This window comes from Gastrolobium bilobum, unplaced genomic scaffold (assembly GCF_033153095.1).
Source record: "Gastrolobium bilobum isolate Gb01-03AN ecotype WA unplaced genomic scaffold, APGP_CSIRO_Gbil_v1 utg12132, whole genome shotgun sequence".
NCBI classification, from domain to species: Eukaryota; Viridiplantae; Streptophyta; class Magnoliopsida; order Fabales; family Fabaceae; genus Gastrolobium; species Gastrolobium bilobum.
Genome location: NW_026899550.1, coordinates 637,027 through 657,455, shown reverse-complemented (window position 1 = coordinate 657,455; position 20,429 = coordinate 637,027). Strand labels below are relative to the sequence as shown.

General features: G+C 33.0%; 2 protein-coding genes across 2 annotated transcripts; one reads left to right on the top strand and one right to left on the bottom strand.

Moving 5' to 3' along the window:
• Window positions 1-2,322: 2,322 nt before the first annotated feature.
• Window positions 2,323-5,998, top strand: LOC133291359 (thioredoxin H1). Its single transcript, XM_061489615.1, has 3 exons — window positions 2,323-2,478; window positions 5,359-5,481; window positions 5,572-5,998. Exons 1-3 carry the CDS (start codon window positions 2,383-2,385, stop codon window positions 5,713-5,715), a joined length of 363 nt encoding a protein of 120 aa, XP_061345599.1. The 5' UTR covers window positions 2,323-2,382; the 3' UTR covers window positions 5,716-5,998.
• Window positions 5,999-11,776: 5,778 nt separating this feature from the next.
• On the bottom strand, window positions 11,777-20,202 carry LOC133291361 (beta-galactosidase 3-like). The gene is made up of 19 exons (XM_061489617.1): window positions 20,026-20,202; window positions 19,815-19,910; window positions 19,581-19,693; window positions 19,345-19,411; window positions 19,110-19,202; window positions 18,744-18,887; window positions 18,381-18,469; window positions 15,233-15,338; window positions 15,067-15,154; window positions 14,714-14,832; window positions 14,464-14,628; window positions 14,131-14,309; window positions 13,577-13,686; window positions 13,384-13,493; window positions 12,936-13,046; window positions 12,740-12,853; window positions 12,449-12,651; window positions 12,023-12,359; window positions 11,777-11,911 (listed from the first exon to the last, which is right to left on the bottom strand). Exons 1-19 carry the CDS (start codon window positions 20,200-20,202, stop codon window positions 11,777-11,779), a joined length of 2,556 nt encoding a protein of 851 aa, XP_061345601.1.
• Between the last annotated feature and the right edge of the window lie 227 nt (window positions 20,203-20,429).

Here is a 20,429-nt window from a genome sequence, read left to right as displayed (position 1 = left end):
AACATGAGAGGATCTATCTCTTTGTTCTTATAGGTGTGACCTAATTATCAATTGTATAGACTATGCATTAAGATATGAGAATCGGAAATAAGGGTGAAAATAGATCAAAAGACATATTAAAGACCTGTGAACTCATTTTCATTTGATCTAACTCCACTAGATCAGTATATTAAAAAAATTGAGTCAAAACTTTTGTAAAACTTATTTAGTTAAAAAATATAAACAAAAGATTTATATCAAATAAATAGGCTGGTATTACATCTTATTATCGAGACCCATTTTCCCTTGTAATGAAAAATTAAATTAAAAGAAAAAAAATTATTTGTCATTTTAATTGAGACAACTTCGTGCCGTTTTAAGAGAAATAATTGTGTTTTGGTATTGAAGCACATGCTTGTTAATTTCTTACCTTCTCTTTTCTCCGGTGTTATTAAACCCGACCCGGGCATCGACCTGGTCAGGGTACTGGGTCACTGATCAGACCGGTTGACTCAGATATATATAGATATATAAACATAAACATATAAATTTAATTATATTCTCCATATCTAAAATGAATTAAATAAGATTCACTAAATAAGCTCAAAAACATGAAGCATAAATAAATGAAAATGCACACTATTACTATGTCAATTTAAATTGCTACTCAGAATTCTCATAAACATACCTCTCAATGACATTGAATTCATATTTTTCAAATTCATCTACATTAAAATGACATATGTCACATTCTCTTAATTTATTATTCCACAGATTGCTTCAGTATTGGAAGTTGAAATTTGAGATTATTGTAGAAGAGTATACTAGCAAATAAAATTACAAAAAGTTTTTAAATTGAGTTCTACATTATTTCCTCACAAGATGAAACAATTTTGGTATTTTAATTTTTTTTTTAAATGTATTACCCGACTGGGTCACCGGTTTTGACCGGGTTTGGCCACCTCCAATGCATGACTGGTCCAATGCTTGACCCGAACCGGTCCGATAACCGGTTTGCCGAGTTTCGAGTCGAGTCGGGTTTTACGACAGTGCTTTTCTCCACAATACTCTTTATTTCTCTCTCCTCATAATTTTGTGAATGAGAAAGAATGTAAAAAAATAATAAATATATATATTAAAACAATGGCGGACCTGTGTAATTGCAAGTGTGTGCAAGTGCACACACAAATTTTTTTGGGAAAAAAAAGTATAAAATATATTTTGGGTCATCAACAAAAATTACAGGATCTAATTTAATCTCTTAAAAAAAAGTTGACTCGTGATCCCTTTAAATTCCAAAATAGACCCATGTTAGTTCTTTTGAGGAATTAATGTGGATCTTTTTGAATTTCTGATGACCATGATTTTGATTGAGGACCCAAAATATTTTATGGTAACAGTTTAGTCGACTCTTCATTACTTTTTTTTATATTCTTTTGTATTTTAATATATTTAAAATTTTCTTTAAATTTTTTCCTTTATTCTTTTATTCTAAATGTGCAGACATTAAAAAAAATTTCTAGGTCCGCTATTGTATTAAAACACGGTCATTTCACTTAAAAAGACATAAATTATATCCTAAAAAAGAAATGATAAATATTTTTTCGAAATGAAAAAAAAAAAATTATTATTTTAAAGGATATAATTTTGTATCATTTTTATTGGTATTGGTAGAAAGAGAATATAAAAAATCAATAAAGATGCACCAAGACACATTTGCTAAAGTGGCATAAAATTATGGCTGTAATATTTCTACGATAAATGTAGATGAGTTATCTACATTTACTCCCAAAATGACGTTATTTTGGGTTGAAAAAATAAAAAATTATAATGAAAAATACTATTATAACTCTAAAATAAATTATAATTACAAAAATATCTTGATTGCTGCCTCAAAACAAGGTCGTTTTGAACTTAATGTAAATAAATTATCTACATTGAGGGTAGAAAAATGAAACTTAAAATTATACCATTTTTTTTTGTAGACAAAAGTTATACCACTTAAAATAAGAAATACTTTTCCGAAATAAAATAAATTATATCGTATTACATAAACTTTTAAACAGAAAGTATTTTATGTTGAATGAATGGAATTCATCGTTTTGACTAAATTTGTACTTAATTCCAAATTCAGAAGGATTAATAAATAATATATTAATTGGGCAATTCAAAAAAATTTGCATGCAGCTAAAAAAAAAATGCATGGGAATCTCCGCGATGATCATGGTTGATGGCAAATTCGTAAAAAATTGACGAAAGCGAGCCCATTTTCAACTAGGGTTCGTACCTGTCCTGCTTATATAAAGCAGTGACAGAGCAGCAGTTATGGCTATATGGTATCTTCTTTCCTTTGATATTACAATTTGAAACAAAGAATTCTTCTGAGAGATTAAGGATTTGGAAATGGCAAGTGCTTCAGAAGAGGGACAAGTCATCAGCTGCCACACCGTTGAGGCATGGACCGACCACCTCAACAAGGGTAATGAATCCAAGAAACTGGTACGTATCACCTCAGTAATTTTTCGTTTGTTTGTTAAAATTTCTCTTCAAAATATAGATCTCATTTTTATGGCTTCCATTTGGGTTTTCTGTGACTGTGGCATGGTTTTAAATAATGAGTACCCTTTGTTTTGGTTTGTTATTATCTGACATGATGCATCTGGGTATCTGGCTTTACAAGATATAATGTTACAAAGTTTATCAATGGATTAGGTCGGTCCTTGACTTGATTATTGTTATCATGCGGCCATGGTTCTCAAACTTGATCCTGGGTTTTTTTTTTTTTAATAAAAAGTGCTCATTTTTAATTTGTGATGATGATATGTATCCTTCTAGGAAGAATACTTCTCTGGAACCAAAGAAGACAAGGAGGAGAGAGATTGAAGAGAATTTAGACAGAGATGAATCGTCATCTTATTTTTCAATACTCAGTATAAATCTTATAATATACGAGGTCATATGGAATTATAATTTTTTTTTTTTTTTTTTGAGATATTTCAATCTATTCATCGCTTTTAGATTAGTCTGATTCAGAGCGGTTACCAAGATTAAGACTTCAAATTCCTCTAAAAATGATATTGGAGAGGATCAAACACATGCTCTAATCCTTACTTATTCAGTTTCTTAGCGCCAACTGACCTACCATCATTTGGTATCATATGAAACTACTTATATAGCCTACTTTTGTGAAAATCACATATTGATCTTGGCATCGAGTGTGATGATCCAGAAGATGTGCAACTGGTTGACTATTGCTTTGTATGACAGCCTAAGGGTCCTGGTATGGAAAGACAAGTGCCGTGGTGGATGACAAGTATGGTGATTGGTCCATGAGGAAGTGGGGTTGTGAATGAGTTTCTATAGTTTGTGTTCTTACTTCTTAGTTGTGTCAGATCCTTTGCATATGTGCGTGAGGTTATCCTATATAGGTGGTTATGTGTGTGGTAAGAAGGCCATAGATTAGGCCATATCATGGTTGGTTGGTGATGGAGTACGGATTTTGGGGATTGGATGTTGGGCATTAAATCAAGAGTAAAGTAACTTTTAGTACTCAATAAAAATTATGGAGCATTTTAATCCCTTAAAATAAAAGACAACGTGTGATTTTTCTGAAATTCAAAGAAAATCTACGTTAGTCCTTCAAAAGAATTAACACGAGTCTATTTTGAATTTTTGAAGAATTACAAGTTAATTTTTTTTCTTCTAAGAGATTAAATTAGGCCCGTAATATTTAGTGAGGTTACTTTACTCTTAAATTAATAAACGAGGCATGCGCTTTAGGGGAGGCCAAGGACTCATCCGTGACACATCTTATAATAAACAATACCATATGAAACTATTTATTTAGCCTGCTTTTATGACAATTTTCATAGACCATGTAACTGTAAACATAGTTATAAGATTCACTCAATAAAGGACCGAATTCCTAGTCCAGCATATCATAGTTGTATACTATGTAGCATTTTGTTTTGGTTTTTATAATTAATCTTTCAAAGCAATCACAGTATCACACTGCTTTTAGACCCCAAACGCCCTCCTGCCCACTTTTTGCAAGATCTGTAATAGGCCATAAATTATATGATCAGTGAGGAATGCCCATATATCTAATATTAACCAATAAAAGGAGAGGAAACAAAACGCAAATCTGAATGTTATAAATTAAAGTCAAAAAGTTCACAAATAACTTCTGTTTTTGATCTATAAAGAACTCTAATGAGGAGTGGGTTCGTGATCTGCAACCAAAATAGTTGTTAATGGCTTACCAGATTGGTTTGGCTTAATCAAGAAAGAATACGAAAGAGAAGGGTGATGATAGATTGTTAGGTTAAATGGGTTGACTGTTTATGAAGCAATCTACAATTGTGCAATTAATTCCAGAAGGAAATCCTTTGAAGGTAGTTAGCTAATAAAAAAATATTATATTTGCATGAATAATGAGTAATGTGACACTTAATGATAAATAGTGCATGCGATAACTGTAGATCTGGTGTGCAAAGTGCATAGAGTACTACTCATTGTTGAGGGTGGTTGTGCTGCACTGTAGTTCATAATGAATTTTATCATTTTTGGTATGTGATGATGTTGCTTGTCAGGGAAGATATCTGATGTTTGTAATTAGAGTACTAGATGTGGAATGCATCCTTTTTTCTGTCTGTAGTTGCATCTTTGCTCCTGGACCTTTCAATTAAAACTTTTACATGTTTTATCATATCTAAATTTTGTGCAAACTGCAAATAAAAGGGTCAGAGATTCATCAAATTATACTTATATCCCGATTTTTCTAAACTATCATAATTCATAGCTTCATTGAAACGTAATTAAACTAAATATTCCTATTTTCAGTTCATTCTTACTTGGCTGATATTTAATATTCCAATAGCTCGGTATGGTCATTACCAGGATATTTGTTTGATTTATTTGTTTGCAGGAATCTGGCTAATGCCATCTTCAATGATTTTATCAAGTCTGGAACTGGTGACATAATTATACAATGCTTATCTTTTCACTGCATGCATGAGTTGTATCTGCATTACTACTTATGGTAATCATTTGCATTTGTAACTGACAATGTCATATAATGATATAACTAATTAAATGTGATACAACATTTAAATGATAATCTCGAACCTGATTTTTATCCAATCCATCTTTAAAATTTAGAACATGTTTTTTTTCACTTAAGCATTTTTTCATACAAGCAAAAACTGCAAGATTTTTATTTTTTGGTCTCCGTGATGCAAAACAACTTTCTGGTTGTGTCAGTATATATGGTCAAACTTGGAAGTAAATTTTGCATGAAGTTCAGTCGAGTATATATTATTTGAATTTATCTTTCATTGGTGATCAGAAATTATATATTTACCTTTCTAATTGTGCCAGATTGTTGTGGATTTTACTGCTTCTTGGTGTGGACCATGCCGTTTCGTTGCACCATTCCTGGCTGATCTGGCTAGGAAGTTTACAAATGTTATATTTCTAAAGGTGGATGTGGACGAATTGAAGGTAAAAAAATTTCTGATTTGCATAATCCCTCTACCCAAAAACGCACAGAATTTTTTTTTAGACTAATCATAAATAATTGGCTAATTGCAGTCTGTGGCTCAAGATTGGGCTGTGGAAGCTATGCCTACTTTTGTGTTTCTGAAAGAGGGAACGATTATAGACAAAGTGGTGGGAGCGAAGAAGGAAGATCTGCAGCAGACCTTAGAGAAACATATGGCTACAGCTAAGGCTTAATCTTTGTGCTGCTCTTAATTAGTCCTAATTACTTTCACCTTCAGAGTGCCATGCTTGGACATAAGATGTTGCTGTCGTCTTTATTTTTATAATCTTGCACTGTGACACTTTTAAGGTATTTCTGTTAGTGCAACATACAGCTAGCTTTATATGGATGATGATGACCCCTATCATCTATATCTAGAGTAGTTGGTACTTTCTTCCGTTTTAAATAATTGTGGATGATGTTATATTATGAATTCCTAAGTACATTTGACTTTCTTGTTTCCTTATGGGAATTATATTGGTCTGATATTTGCTTATTCTTTGGGAGTGTTTCGGACTCATGTTTGGGCATTGAGGGAACATTGATCAAAATGTCATTTTTTGACAAAAATTTTATCCAAATATCACACGAACAATACTTTTTAGCAGACTCTCACGTAGGCGTAATTCGCTACGACTCGTAACAAATTACGTTCGTCAATGATTTTATGACACGTGGCACACTTTCGCAGAAAAAAATTGACGTGTCATAATTCGCTACGAGTGGTAGAGAATTGGTCTGCAATATGGTCACGTGTCACAAAGTCATTGGTCACGAAATTCACTACCAGTGATAACGAATTATGACACGTGACAGTTTGGTAAAAAATATTGTTCATTATTTGAATAAAATTTTTGTGAAAAAAATGATACTTTGTTGACTATTCCAACATTGAGGGGTTTCTTACCTAGATATGTATAAAAAAAAAAAAAGAACAAAAAGTTATCCAGATGAAAACTATTGACCGATTTGTTGCGACTAGTCGTGTTGGGCATCAAACGGGAATGCCAGGATGTTGTCAGGGCAGAGGACTTCCTAGATGTGTCAGGGAGACCGTCCCAAATTCCACTCTTTATCTCGCTCGTATTCTTTCCTAAATATTAAGCAGTATAATAAATAATAATTAATATATAATAATTAAGATAATAAATATAGAAAAAAATTTATCTCATCTTATGCAACAGAGACAAAATATTGAAGTCCACTATTTTATTTTTTATTTTATTTTTTGAAAAAGTAGTGGACCTCATAATTTTATCTCTATTGCATGAGATAATTATCTTATACAACATGAGATTAATAGATCTCATAAATATAAGGGATATATTATTCTAATTGAGATTATGATTTAATAGTGTTGGAAAGTAGAATATAAAGGGAGGCAGAAAAATAGGTAGGTAGAATAACTTATCCCTAAATATAATTATTATTATTTTAGAAATTAGTATTAAATTTATGGAATCAAATAATAATTCTCATTTGTGTAAGGTATTATTCAGCATTCCTTCAAATTAAAAAGGAAAATATTATATTGGATCAAAATCAAACTAATAGCTACTATTTAATGTCATTTTGTAATCATTGATTTGATTTTGATCCAATAACCATAAAAATAGTTGTAACGAAAAAGAGGTTGTAAATATAATCTTCTTCAATTAAAAAATGTCAAAATTTATTGTTAATAATAATAAATTGATAATTAATTTTTTAAAATATTTGATAAAATCTTAGATTAAGCGTCCAAAATTTTCGTCTTAACATAAACTTTCTCTTGATTTTTCGTACTTATATGTTGAAAATAAAACAAATGCAGAGTATATTAATTAATTGCCCCCAAATAAATTAATAAATCATAGATAGGATAAAAATCATACGCAAGTAACTCTAATATTAAAGAAAATATGGATTATATACGGTATCACTTACCTGAGTAGATTTTTTGATACAATGGAAGTAGGTATTCCCCTACCCAAAATAAAAATATGGAAAGAAATAATCATAAAAATAAAGATAATATAAATATGTAACTTTTTTTCATATTTGATAAAAAATATACCGATTAATCGACATATTTTATATTATAATTATGTGCTACCCCTAGTACATAGTGTTAATCACTAAAAGAACACACAACTTTGTTTTCTTTTAAAGGACAAACTTTTTCTCCATATTTTTATATTTAGATAAAAAAAAAAGGGACTTCAAAAGAATTAAAAAAAATCGAACTAATGGTAGTTACGGGTATAAATTATTTTTCTTTCTTTCGTTTAAAATAAAGCTTTAATATTTATATAGTGGATGCAGATAAATTATCTACATTTACTTTCAAAATGACGTCGCTTTAGGTGAAAAGATTAAAAAAGTTATAATAATAAAAACTATTATAACCTTAGAAAAAATTATAATTACAAAAACATATAAATTTCCATCCCAAAATAACTTTATCCGTATTTTTTATTTTTTTATACGCTCAAGCATACTAGGTACAACTTAAACACTTATATTGATTAATTGTGCATTATTGGTTTAAAAAATCAATTTATTTTATTTTGGTGGAAAAATATTTTATTTTTTAATAATGTTAATATTTATATTATACATTTTTGTGTTAGGGACCCTTATACTACGCTAGCCATGATGGATCCAAAGGAACGTTATTAATAAAATGTGGAGGAAAATGCCGCGGAGAACTCGGGAGAGGTTTCACATCGCTATTTAGTAAAAAGGTAGTGAGTTCAATTCCTGAGAATAATAGTTAATTATTTAGTCAACAATAGTTAATAATATTATAAAAAACTCTAACATTACGTCAGACATGATGGATCCAAAGGAACATGATTAATAAAATATGGAGTAAAATGCGACGGAGAACCCGAGAGAGATTTCATATCGCTATTTAGTAAAAGGGTAGTGAATTCAATTCCTGAGAATAATAGTAAATTATTTACTAAACAATAGTTAATAATATTTAATAAAATTATAAAAAAAAAATACTAACATTACGTCAGCCATGATGGATCCAAGGGAACAAGATTAATAAAATGTGGAGTAAAATGCGGCGGAGAACTTGGGGGAGATTTCATATCCCTATTTAGTAAAAAAGTAGTGAATTCAATTCCTGAGAATAATAGTTAATTATTTACTCAACAATAGTTAATAATATTATATAAAAAAACACTAACATTATGTCAGCCATGATGAATCCAAAGGAACATGATTAATAAAATGTGGAGCAAAATGCGGCGGATAACTCCGAGTAGATTTCATATCGCTATATAGTAAAAGGGTAGTGAGTTCAATTGCTCAGAATAATAGTTAATTATTTAGTCAATAATAGTTAATAATATTTAATAAAAGGGAAAAATATTTATCCTTTTAAAGGATATAAGTTTATATCCTTTTAGATCCTAACTGTTGATTTCCGTCCATCAACGGTTATAATCTATTGGGCCAAACTTAATTGGCCAAATTCATTATTAATTAATTAATAATTTTTATCCAATAAATTATAACTGTTGATGGACGGAAATCAACGGTTATGATCTAAAAGGAAAAAGTTGATATCCTTTAAAAGGATAGATGTTATTCCCTTAATAAAATTATAAAAAAAAACACTAAAATACCGAGGAGTTGTTGATCTAGTGGCTTTATAATTAGATCTTAAGATTTGACATGCCTAAAAGGGTAGTAAGTTCAATTCTTGAGAATCGCAACTCGAGGCTAGAAAGACTCAAATCAGAAAACAAATTAGCTGAGTCCATTAGAAATTCAAACATCATAATGGCGGACCTAGGTGGTTGCCATTGTCTGCACTTGCAGACATAAAGTTGAGGGAAAAATTTTTACATAGGATGTGTGATTCTAGTCAAGTAAAAAAAATAGAAAGATTAAAAGAAAAAAAGTAAAGAGTGGAGGAGAATCACATGAGATTTTTCACTTTTTTTATGAAACAAAACTGGTCAGCTTTGGATCAAATAGACATCGACAAAGGTGAGTTTTTGATTGATTAACCCCAACAATTATACTATATTTTACAAATTGGATCATGATTATGATCTTTAAAAAAAAACGAGGGCGGCACCCCCGAACTCCCGCCTTGAGTGTGCAGACATAAAAAAAAATTTATGGGTCCGTCACTGAAACACCAGTTGATATATAAAACTAAATAAATTAATAAAGTAATGTAAATTACTAAGTAACAACTTAAACATTAATTAGTAACTAATTAACTAACAAAACTCTAAAAATCAAGTAACTAATAAATTAGCCAGTAATTACTAAATTCATAATGAATAATAATTAAAATTCCTAACCAACAAAATAAACATTAATGACTAAGTTGTTGAGTGTCAATACTTAATCAAAAAATTGAAATACTTATAATCCACAAATATTTGATTTCTCCCTCCCTCAATATATTTACACACACATATATATGAACAAGATCATTTGACATCTCATATGAGAATCGTTGATCTTTTCTTGATCTAACAATTAGCATGTGACATCGTTGATTAGTCTTGATCTAAATGTTCTCAAATGAGATGTCAAACAACTTTTTATTTGATACCGGTGTAAATGATCTTATCATATATATATATATATATATATATATATTCATTTATTAAAATTATATATTTTTCTAAATTTAATTAGTAAATGAATAAATAATGTTAATAAATTATTTATTTAAAAATTTGATATAAAATTTGAGAAACGTCTGGATTGAATCAATGCTTGTCATAAATCGATACATCGATCCATGTGATCTATCGATGTACCTGTTATTTAAAATAATATTATTGAGTTGGAATAATTTAACGCTTTAGTTTGACTGTCTTCACTTTGATTAAAAACAATAAAAAAGGAAAACATTCTCGATGCACCGAAGAATTCAATACTCTTTACAAGATTGGTGCACATTAATTTCATGGAACGTGGGTAGTGGTTATGAGCGATTTGACAGAAAAGAAAAGAGGGAATGATGTGTATTTTTCGTTAGGGTCCTTTTCGATGAATTTTTTTTACATCCAAAAGCTATTTTTTTTTTAAAATAAAATGTATTTCTATTACAAAGTGCGTTTGGATATCTGCTTTAAAAAAAAAAACATAAGCCACAAAAAAAAGCCAAAAACTAAAGTCATCCCTAAATTTGTACCCAATGCAAATAATTTATCTGTATTTTTTATTTTATTTTTGGTATGAAACTTATCTGTATTTATTGCAGAAAAAATGAATTAATAAAATAAGGGGAAGAAATATCTAATGTTACTTTAGACAACTTTGTTTAATGTTCATCGAAACGATGTCGTTTTGGGTTGAAAATTAAAAAATTAAAATGATAAAGACTATTATAACCGTGAAATAAATTAAATTACAAAAACACCATGATTTCCGTCCCAAAACGATGTCGTTTCGGTGAACATTAGATAAAGTTATCTAAAGTAATTTTAGAAAAAACAAACCCATAAAATAAATATGAAAACCGAGAGTTAAACAAAATGTTTTTAAATTGTTTTTTAACATAAAATTGTGATTTGATTAATTTTCCTCAAATTCTATTAAGTAAGGAAAATTAAAAAAACATTAGAAAAATTCTGGTTGATTAATTTAAAATAGCTTCTTATTTAAAAAGCAAACCCCCCAAATAATGAGTTGCACCTAAAACCATTTCCCAGAGACGAATGGCATTGAGTGAAGTAAATTAAATTTATAGGATACAGTACTCCATTTATGATGCACGGTCATTGCTGGATACGAAGGGAAAGAAAGAAAGAAAGAATATAGTAGAGTAGGCAAAGTGCTCAGAAAAGTGAACTTAAATCAGAGAATGGTTACAGTAGGATCCGCTCCCAACTTGAACCTGATTTGGAGTTTAATTTACCCCCATTAAGTTAAAACAAAACGAAAACACATATCACACCAAAGAAATTGCCTCTCTTCCCAGTGCCCGTATCCAGTTAAAACTTAGAAGGCCGGGAACTATGACTCCAAATTCTCACACACACACACACACAAGGGTCCAAATTTTAGACCCCTGGTTTCATTTCAGATTTACCTACCCAGCAATGATTAATTTATACAAGCCCGTTAACACAACACCAGTACTTAAAAGTAAAAAAACCAAGTGCCTTCGGCACAAAAGTATCAGAACAGAGCTACTACTTTCTCCCTAAAAAGAAACTATGGCATTTAAATAAAACTATACTCCTCTTATTATTCTTTTCTTTACTTGTTAAGTCACTGGTTAACCAATCAACCCCTCCAATTGGTAGCAGTTGGAGAACAAACAGCTTGAACTGATAACCACTTCATCACATTCGGACAAGGATCTTGTCCAAAGATGCTGTTTGATACAGTGACTAAGCATCTTGGCTTTCCTATGCATTTCTGTGAAAAAAAGAAAAAGACAAAAAGAGCATAAGCTATATTATCTTCCAAAGAAAAACTCTGTTACATGTTAATGTGTTGGATTGTGAAACCAAGAATATAGTAGAGTACCTTCTCTAAAATGGCATAGGATGCGGGAGAATGACAAGCTCCGAGCTCATAATTCCCACAGGTCCCTGAAGGAGTTCCAAAGCTTGCAAATTTAATGGAAGAGATAGCATAGCCAGGACTACAACGCAAGTGAACTTTTGGAGGATGGAACTCTTCTGATTTCCCGTAGCTCTCAATCTGCCAATTCTTAATATTTGGATGGTATTCTGATACAATAGCACAGACACTTCTCACTGATCTCTTCACAAGTGAAATTCTTGAAGGATCTCCCCCAAGTTCCTCGAAAACAACTAACAGATTATGATTTGGCTTCAACCAAGATCGAGGTACATGGTACCTGAAAAATTTAGTACCAAACAAAATAAGGTATTTTGAGCCTGAGTGAACCATGCATCACCTACAATGTCAACAAATAACAATACTTACCATCGCTGGGTTGGTTGGCCACAACCAACCTGACACTTTGAAGGTCTGAATGAGCCGCCATAGCTGCAGTTATTGCAGTTACCGGTAGCCAGTGCAGTCCAGTATCTTCCAATACTCAACCCATTAATCCATATTTGACCTTTACCCATTCCCCTCATGTCCAATGCCAACGGCTCATCTCCTTCAGGAGCATTGAAATAAGTCTGCAAAGTTTACCGATCAATTTCATCATTTTTAGGGCCTCAGATTTTGTTTCACTAAACCTTAAGCGCATTTTTTGTTTATTTTTACCTTGTGCCATGTCAGTGGTTGCTTCTTTTGTATAGCTAATGATGACTGCATCCACTCAACAGAAGAGATGCCATTTGGAGATGCAAGGTTCATGGCCTCTCCTCTCAGCCCAACCTGTTTTAAGAAGAGGCATGTCTTAATTAAAATTTTCTTTGAAACTGAGTCAACTTAAGCAGCTAAAGAAAGACTGAGCAACCTTATAAGTCCATCTCTGCCAAGACAGGTCCCACTTTCCCTGGTCAAGTCCATGGAGTACAATTGGACCTAGAATTCCTGTGTTCCATGTCTCAAAATGTCCTCCTATATTCTTTGAGGACACAAAACAGAAAAGAATGATATTAGTCATTAGTCGAGAAAGAATAAGCCATTAAGTGTGGTAGAGACACGAATACGTGTAGCTGACTCTACCTAAGTGATATAAGGCTTGGTGGTTGTAACCCCCCCCCCCCCCTTTCTCTCTCTCTCCCTCTCCTAAAATAGTGGGATTTCCTCCTCGGTCCAGGTGACCAGTTACTAGGTTTCAGAACCTTAGAAAGGTTTGAATTATAGTATAATGAGCTTGAGCACAATAATCATAATTTGCAAAAATTCAACTTTTACCACAGTACGATTTCGGAAAGTAAAAGGTGGGAAACAAAACTTACTGGAAGTCCAACAGCAACACTGAGCAGAGCTATTCTGTTTGTTCCAGCATGAAGTTTTACCCTGCCAGTATATGTGAATCTCTTATTCTCCCTCGTTCCATAGACAGAACCTGTTTTTAATCATATATATCATGTTTTCTTTTACTAATCAGATGGGAATAAGATCTACTAAAGAAGCAAGCAAACTGCATACCAGAAAGTTGACCATTGATAAAAACATGCACAGCATGGCCTGTGGACTGAACAATGAGAGTGGGGAGTTCACCTCCACGGAGAAAGGACTCGGATGAACCTATATCAACACTGTAGACACATTGACATGAAATAAATTAGTATAGCCAAAATGGTTTCAAAATCTCTTTCATTTTAAAACTGGAACCTGTGGGAGATTGTCAAAATGCCAAAAGTCATGCTATCTAAGCTGGTAGCTGGAAGACTGACTTAAGACATGTACATAATAGCTACATCACTTCCATACTCAATGAATTCAGCATCTATAAATATCAACCATTTTGTTTTCATGATTGATGCAAGTGATCTGTCGTGTATTAGAAAAATGTACAAAGAAAATTGCTTTCATGAGGACTCAATACTTATCATAGTGTCAATGTGTGGTAGAATGAAAATAAAGAACGACTCTTTTCTTTCTTTAACTAGGTAGAATCTAAAGGCATAAACAATTTCAACAGTAAGATTGGCAAAATCACTTAAGGAGCAAATCCAAGCAACTTAGGAAATTAGGCTTACCTAGCTATATACCAAAGATAATCACTTGTATCCCGTGTTACGTTTATCTGTTCCAAGAGACCAGAAGCAGTGATTGAAAAGCTGTCATCCAGAGAAGAAACATCTTCATCAAAACTGTCCCATGAGAACATCTGAGTATCTGTTGGCAACATTTGCATCTGGGATGTTTGCACTCCAACCTAAAAGTGGGAGAACATAAATTCAGAGGTTTTACTAAATTTTAAATTGTTGAATCTCATTAAATGGAGATATTGAAGGTGTAGGAAGCATGATTGTGATATCTGAGTACCAAAGGAATATCATGATTTCAAATCCCAGACTTTGGTTACATACTTTTGCTGTATTAAAAACAATGTTTCTACAATCTGGGAGGATGCTGATGGACCACGGAGGTAAGTTATAGTGCATATTATTGAACATCACTCTAACAGCAGATTTTGTATCATAATTTGAGAGAAAAGCAGCACAGTTTCCAGATTCTGTAGAGTATACATGAGCCTGGTAAAAGGTAAATGTCCCCTAGGGTCAGTAAAGAAACTTATGGCACAGTGGAAGCAATAAAAACTTTGAGAGTGAGTTAAACCTGTTGGAAGCTCCCTAAAGAAGTAACAACAGGATCAGTTGAAACTAAAGCTCGCTCGCACATCTTGATAGCCTTGTGAAGCTCCTTTAGATGACCATACTTTGGTTGCCTAATCAAACCTGACATTTTTTTTTAACAAAAACAGTCACTTAAGTCCTCAGTTATATAGTCTGGCGATCCTGCCTAGACAACTAAATCTTGAAGTGGAAGTATTGAGAAATAATGTGTTACCTCTAGTCAAGTATGGTGAGTGTTTCAACTTAAAATTGTTAATATTCATGCATAAGAAGCAACTAAGACAAAGAACTGGAATGGCCAGGAGTTGCATAAATTACAGAATTTTCAGTTCTCACCATATTCATCCAGTGGAGCATCATAGTCATAGCTGGTAGTGATGAAAGGGCCTCCGGCTGTACGGCCAAAATTGGTTCCTCCATGATACTACAAGTGCAAGTCAAGTTACTAGAGTGGGTGTCATTGTTATCAAATTTTCAATTGTTAAGTCTGTATAACACCAACCATGTAATAGTTTACAAAGGATCCCCCTTGTTGTATGAATTTGGCAACTGCAAATGCCAAATCCTGAACAGGTCTTCCGTGAATTGGACTTCCAAATTCTGAAAACCTTCATATTTGACAGAATTGTTATGCAAGTTATAATGACCCTATATGGTAAATCTTAATTAGAGATTTAATTTAAGGATTTAAATGCCATAATTAGATTCAGTGAGTGATTTCGAGTATTTTGACTGTAATCATGACTATGTTATGAACAGTGCGTTCTGTCAGAGAATTCGCAGTCTTGTGAATTAACCGGTAGAGCTTAAATAAGCAAAAATGATTTTAGAGACATAATTTGACAATTCTGACTCCATATATGAGTTCAGAATGAAAAATTGTATAGTCTGGCACTTTCCGTTAAAATCTCGTGAATAGTGTTTCTACCGGGTATTTTGTACCGTTGTTTAAGCAACCGGTAGAGTCCAGAAATAAATAATTGATGAAGTAAGAATAAGAAAGTCCAATATATGCCAAGCAAGTCAATATAGGTCCAAGAAAATGATAAGTTTATAAGTGTTAAGTTTCAGAAATAAATAAAGTACAGTTAATGGTTCACAGTGCATTTCGTTAAAAACGGTGCAAAAACCATACTGTGAATTATAAATATTGTTCCTTAGAAAATAAAAATTAATGTAAATGATTTTAGCAAAATAAAAATATGTTTTTAGCTTTAAGTTGGTTCCGGGTCAGTTTAAGTGAAAATACGCGAAAGAAGAACATCTGTTAAAAAGTCACATGTGGCTATAAAGCTTTGTCATTCAAGTGAATCACTATTCACACAACTTAAACTCCTTTCTCTCTCTTGCAAACCGTGGAGTTCATCGTGGAAGGGGGGGTTTAGGGCTTTATTTCTTTTTTTGATTTCTTCTTGAATATGCCACCAAATCCAAAGACCCACCACATGAAATTGATTGGAAACCACTCAATGAATCCATTCCACCCATCAATTTGAGCTTTTGTTGAGTGTGTGAAGAGTTATTCTCTCCCCCAAATTCGTGCACTATTCATCAAGAGGGCAAAATGAAGTTTTTGATGGAGATTCTCTTGGTGTAGGTCTTCTAGGCTTTGGGTAGTTGATTTGAGGTAACAAACCTCTATTTACATGATGTTGTTTTGATTATTTGAGTTATAAAATTGTGTATATGCCTTGGGTGGGAAAGCATGATGTGTTAAAATATGTATTGATGAGGAATAGTTGATATTTTGATGTATGAAATGAAAAGAAGCTTTGTAAGTATGTGAAAAAATTAGAGAAAAATCATGTCTTTTCTCTCTATGTTCGGCCTTTGATAGAGTTAATAGGATTTATTGTGCCAATTTAGTTGATGCTTTAAGAGGGGTTTTATGTGTTCAAGTAAGTAGAATTTGGATGAATTAGTAAGAATATTACATTGGAAAGAAAATCCTTGGAAACAGACCTTGATGTTTCGGCCTTGATGTGTTGTGAAGGACTTGGTGTCTAAACTCAAAATAGGAACCTAGTGGATGCATGCCTAGGTGTTTGCAAGTTGTAAGGAAGTAAAGAAAATGTATTGTAAAAGAGATGGATCTTTGGAAATTCCCCTTATAGGATTCGACCTATAGGGTATTTAGGGATATATTTTGTACATTTTATTTTAAATAAAATGTGTTGTAATAAATTGTATAAAAGTGATGAGTTTTGAAGAAAAATAGCATGATTTATGTTGAAAATTCCTAAGGGAATGGTTGATTAAAGTAAAGAACCCCAACGGTTATAAAGAGGTCTAGACTTGTGTATTGGCATAACATTGGCAAAAATATAAAGAAAGGAAGATAAGCGATAAAATGTATGCCTTATGGAAAATCTAGGCATGATAACATTTTATTGATTTTGGATTTGTGGATTCTTGCTCTAGGTGTACCTAGGGACAAAAAAGGATCGGAATCTCTTGAAGACATATAAGTAACTTGTGCAACAAGTAAGCGTATTGGTAAAGCTTCAAGAGGTAAGCTCTATGTTTAAGGAGTCTTTTCCTGCTTGAGTGCTCCACCATGGTTAGTGAACTATGGTTGGACTGTATGACTGTGATTTAGATGCTTTGTATAGATGCATTCATATAGAGTTATTTGATAACATGATATGTTTTGCTCTGATATGACTTCTGTAATATGATTTCTGTAACAATCTCTGGCCATTGATTGTATAGTACCCGGATGTCCGCTTTGGGGTCCTCCCTCGGGACTGATGGTGTACGCCCCTGATATGTCTGGTTCCGCTTTGGGGTCCTCCCTCGGGAACACGTGCGTTGATTTCCGCTTGGGGTCCTCCCTTGGGAATGACGGCGCACACCTCTGATATGATATGGATAAATGCTCTGTTCTGTTATAATATCTGTTATATGTTGTATTCGTATACTCTGTATCTGACTTTCGTGCAAGAGTGAGCCAGGGGTATGGAGAATTCTCTATAAACTTGGAGCTTATTGAGATTTGTAATCTCACCCCTTGTTGGGGACATATTTTCAGGTGCCCAGATTCCCGATGAGTCCTCACTAGGCAGGGACGCGACACGTGGCTGAGGCAGTTGACGGATCGGATTTTGAGTGGTTGTAGGCTACTACTTTTTGGAAGTATATTCATGTCATTTTATATTTCCGCCTTTGATGGATCATGACATTGATCCTTTATTTTGTATATGGCCTGCATATGTTTTGTACATGTCTGTCAGTTTGATGCATGTACATTTGAGTATTCAGGCACGTTATATGATGATGTAGTATTCAGATATGTTTACGTGTTGGATTGCATGCTGTTAGATATAGTGGCACTGAGCCAAGTTATGCATGCGCCCATGGATGGACATTTGATTATATTTGTATAAACTGTTTATCAGGAAATGCTTCTGAGGGGGATTGGAAAATCCCCAGTTGTCCGATTTATAGAGGAAACTCTGTCCGATTTTCGTTTACGACGAATGAGAATTTAAAAAGAAAAAGAAAAAGTTAGCTCGTATTTTCATAAGTTAAGTCTTCCGCTGTTTTCTGTTTTATCATATGTATGGTAATTGAACCGGCTCAAAACGGGGATGTTACACAAGTTCCTTTCTTCAATTCCAAATTCTGAGAGTATTGATAAAAATGCTTACCAGCCGGTCCAAGCCTCTGTCCACATTGTAGGCTTATAGGGTCTATTGGGAATAAATTTATCACAATAAAAGCCATTGCACGTGTTTATCTGTCATAAAACAGGAAACAGAAACAGATTAATTTATCAACCACATTCTGAAATATGCACAAAGTTCTTGGAGGGGAAATGGCTATAACAGTTGGTGCTTGATTTTTTTTTCAATGTTACACTACTGAATTTTTTTAAACAAATAATTATAATAATAACAACAGTAATAGAACAACAAAAGGAAAAAAAACCCAACACATGCTAATGGTGCATCTGATCTGAGTATAGCATGTAATATTACACAACTTTCAAGAGGAAGAGTGAGAATCCTCACCACTGGATCTGGCGCATCCTCCTCCTTGCACATCACCCATGGGACCCCAGTTCCCGTTTCAACAGCCATTTTTGCAGCCCAGTTCATATAATTTTGGCCAGCAGCTCCAAGTAATTTACTCTGTGGCCCATACTCATTCTCAATCTGAAACAACATATTTTGAATGTACAATTATTATTATAGCTAGTTAGCTAGATCTAGAATGGGAAGTTTACAGCCACTAGAGGCTTTCCATCAAGGCAATTTATCTTATAGCAGCTGTAGAACAAGTCCTAAAAAATTTAGTGAAAAATGATAGTTTTTAAATACACAAAAAGCAAGTTAGCAGTGAAGATTACAAAACTAAGAAAGACCCCATATTTTCACCTGAGAAAGTATGATAGGGCCACCCTGGGATTCATAGAGACGTTCACTCTTCATCATTCCCACAATCATCTCAGTGAACCCTTGCATTGCTCTCTACAACACCGTTCATGGGTCATCAATAAAATTAGTTCAATTGAAAGAAACACAAGAAATTTCGCAGATTTTTTATAATTAGTCATTCAATATAAAGCCAATTATTTAATAAAAATTGGTTTTGGAGGAGGAAAAATGAAACCTTGAAAGGTTCATTGTCTGTTCTAAAGCTTATCCCAGGAACATACTTGAGCCAAACAGGAAATCCTCTGCACATTACAAGATATAATCATTAGATAATTGAACATGACCCAAAAAGACCAAATCCTCGAGTTAGAAAAAAAAACATAAATAGTATAAAAAAAAAAAGATAAAAAATCAAATGATAGAATACTTCATTAGAAAAAGAGTAGGAGGAGAGTGAGAGATGGAAGGTACCCGAAATTCCATTCTGCACAGACATAAGGTCCAATGCGAAGATGAGCATATAGCCCTGCATTCTGTATTGTCTTCATGAATCTCACAAGATCATATCTTCCTTCAAAGTTGTACTGAATTGAATTGCATGCAGAAGACAAAAGAGAATAAGGCTCAAATTAAAGAAGAAAAATAAGCAAAAACAGAATCAGGGCATAAGAGAAGAAAGAGAGAGAGAGAGAGTGGGTGAAGTACATTGCCAGGAGAAGGCTCATGAACATTCCAAAAGACGTAGGTTTCAATTACATCTATTCCTCCAGCTTTAGCCTTGTAAATCAGATCTTCCCACATCTATTTCTCAAGAAAATCAGAAACAACATGAGAAGTATGTAAAGTTTGTTTTTTTACTTTAAAGGAGTAAGCTTCAACATGAAAAAATTATAAAGAAGAAGAAGAAGAAACTTACATCAGGGGTACTTCTGGGATAATGAATGGAACCAGAGAAAAGGATTCTCCTTTGGCCATTGATGACGATGGCCTTTCTATCATATGAAACACTAGAATGAACCAGCTGAAGAGGACCCAACCACAATGCAAAGCAAAAAACTGCAAACAGCAATTTGGAAACCGAGACAGTATCCATATTCTCCGAAGAATGAAATGCAGGAAGAGAAACAATGAAGAATTTGGGGAGAGGAAAAAGAAAAGAAGGGTCTTTCAGAATTGTTCTTCCTGAATGTGAAACCCTGCTGAGTAGACCAATTTATAAGTCCTAATTTGTTCCCAGTGTTTCACAGTCACTACGTGGCTGCGAGCTTCTAATGTAGTGAGTATTGTACCTGTAATTGGTGTCAAACAGCCAAAAGAGAA

Excerpts from the sequence above, each read along its gene's own strand:
- LOC133291361 (XM_061489617.1), bottom strand. The coding sequence starts at position 20,202 with ATGGATACTGTCTCGGTTTCCAAATTGCTGTTTGCAGTTTTTTGCTTT. Across the intron at positions 18,470-18,743 it reads AGGATGCGCCAGATCCAGTG|ATAAACACGTGCAATGGCTT; the intron begins GTGAGGATTCTC and ends GTTTTATGACAG. Across the intron at positions 15,339-18,380 it reads ACAGAGGCTTGGACCGGCTG|GTTTTCAGAATTTGGAAGTC; the intron begins GTAAGCATTTTT and ends TCAAATATGAAG.
- LOC133291359 (XM_061489615.1), top strand. The coding sequence starts at position 2,383 with ATGGCAAGTGCTTCAGAAGAGGGACAAGTCATCAGCTGCCACACCGTT. Across the intron at positions 2,479-5,358 it reads GTAATGAATCCAAGAAACTG|ATTGTTGTGGATTTTACTGC; the intron begins GTACGTATCACC and ends TAATTGTGCCAG. Across the intron at positions 5,482-5,571 it reads TGGATGTGGACGAATTGAAG|TCTGTGGCTCAAGATTGGGC; the intron begins GTAAAAAAATTT and ends GGCTAATTGCAG.